Raw genomic sequence first — 1,396 nt, forward strand, 5'->3', positions numbered from 1 at the left:
TTTTAATTTTAAGGGATTTTTGTGGAAATGTTGGCAGATTTTTTTCTAATTTTTGTTTATTTCGGGGGGATTTCTTGCGATTTTTGGGGGATTTTTTAAAATTTTTGGGTTTTTTTAATTTTGTGGGATTTTTTAAAAATTTTTGGGGAGTTATTGGTGGATTTGGGGGATTTTTTTAATTTTTGAGGAGTTTTTGGTGGATTTTGGGGGGATTTTTTGGGGGAATTTTGGAGACTTGGGGCTGAGGGGTTTGGGAGTTTTTGGGAATTGGAAAGAATGGGAATTGCAGAATTGCTGAGGTTTTTGTGGGATTCTCTAGGTTTTCATTCCCAAAAAAAACCAAGGAAATGGTCTTTAAATAAGAAAAAAAAAACCTGAGGAAAATGTTTTTAAATCCCATGAAAAACAAGGAAAATATCCTTTAAATCCCAGAAAAACCAAGCAATTCTTTTTAAAGTCGCAAAATCAAAAAAGACCCATTGAAATATTCTTTAAAATCCAAAGTAAATGCCCTTTAAATCCCAAAATCCATTGAAAATGTTTTTTAAATCCTAAAAAATCCGAGGAAGCATTTTTTAAATCCCAAAAAACCCAAGAAAAATCCCTCAAAAACCCAGAAAATATTTTGAAAATCGCCAAATCCAAGAAAAACACCTTTTAAATCCCAGAAAACCCAAGTTAGTTCCACCTTTAGGACCCAAACTGGGACTTTTTAAGGTGACTTTTAACCCTTTTCATGCCTGGGAAGCGGCGGGGAAGCAGCGAGGCATTCCAGCAGGTTTAAGAATTTTAATTTTATCCATAAATTAAGGAATTACCAGGAGTTTTTCCCCTCAGGCCATCCTGCACCTGGACAGCCCCAAATCCGCGCGCTCCATGCACAGCTTCCTGCAGCAGTATCCTTATTCCATAGGAGAACACACGCTCACCTGCTCCTTGTCCTCCCACGGAGACATTCCCGAGGTAAAAATTCCAGATTTTCCACCATCCGGGTGTTTTTTGGGAATGGGAGAACCTTCCCGCAAAGAGCTGCGGGATGGGATTTCCTTCAGGGTTTGGGATTTTACCCTCAGGGTTTGGATTTTCCCCTCAGGGTTTGAGATTTTCCCCCTCAAGGATGGGATTTCCCTCACAGTCAGATTTTTTTCCCCTCAGGGTTGGAATTTTCCCCCTCAGGATTTGGATTTTTCCCTCAGGATTTGGATTTTTCCCTCAGGGTTTGGAATTTTTCCCCTCAGGCCTGGCATTTCCCCCTCAGGATTTGGAATTTTTCCCTCAGGGTTTGGAATTTTTCCCCTCAGGCCTGGGATTTCCCCCTCAGGATTGGGATTTTTCCCTCATGATTGGGATTTCCCCCTCAGGATTTGATTTTTCCCTCATGATTAGGATTTCCCCC

General features: G+C 40.4%; 1 protein-coding gene across 1 annotated transcript in view; it reads left to right on the forward strand.

Moving 5' to 3' along the window:
• The first annotated feature begins 664 nt into the window (after positions 1-664).
• The window catches only part of LOC102031758 (zinc finger protein 638), a 12,418-nt gene continuing 11,686 nt past the window's right edge, over positions 665-1,396 (forward strand). The window contains exon 1 of the mRNA XM_031065772.1: positions 665-963. Within this exon, the coding sequence (XP_030921632.1) occupies positions 877-963 (87 nt within the window). The 5' untranslated portion in view covers positions 665-876. The remainder of the gene's footprint in view (positions 964-1,396) is intronic.

Source organism: Geospiza fortis, unplaced genomic scaffold (assembly GCF_000277835.1).
Source record: "Geospiza fortis unplaced genomic scaffold, GeoFor_1.0 scaffold1968, whole genome shotgun sequence".
Lineage (NCBI taxonomy): Eukaryota > Metazoa > Chordata > Aves > Passeriformes > Thraupidae > Geospiza > Geospiza fortis.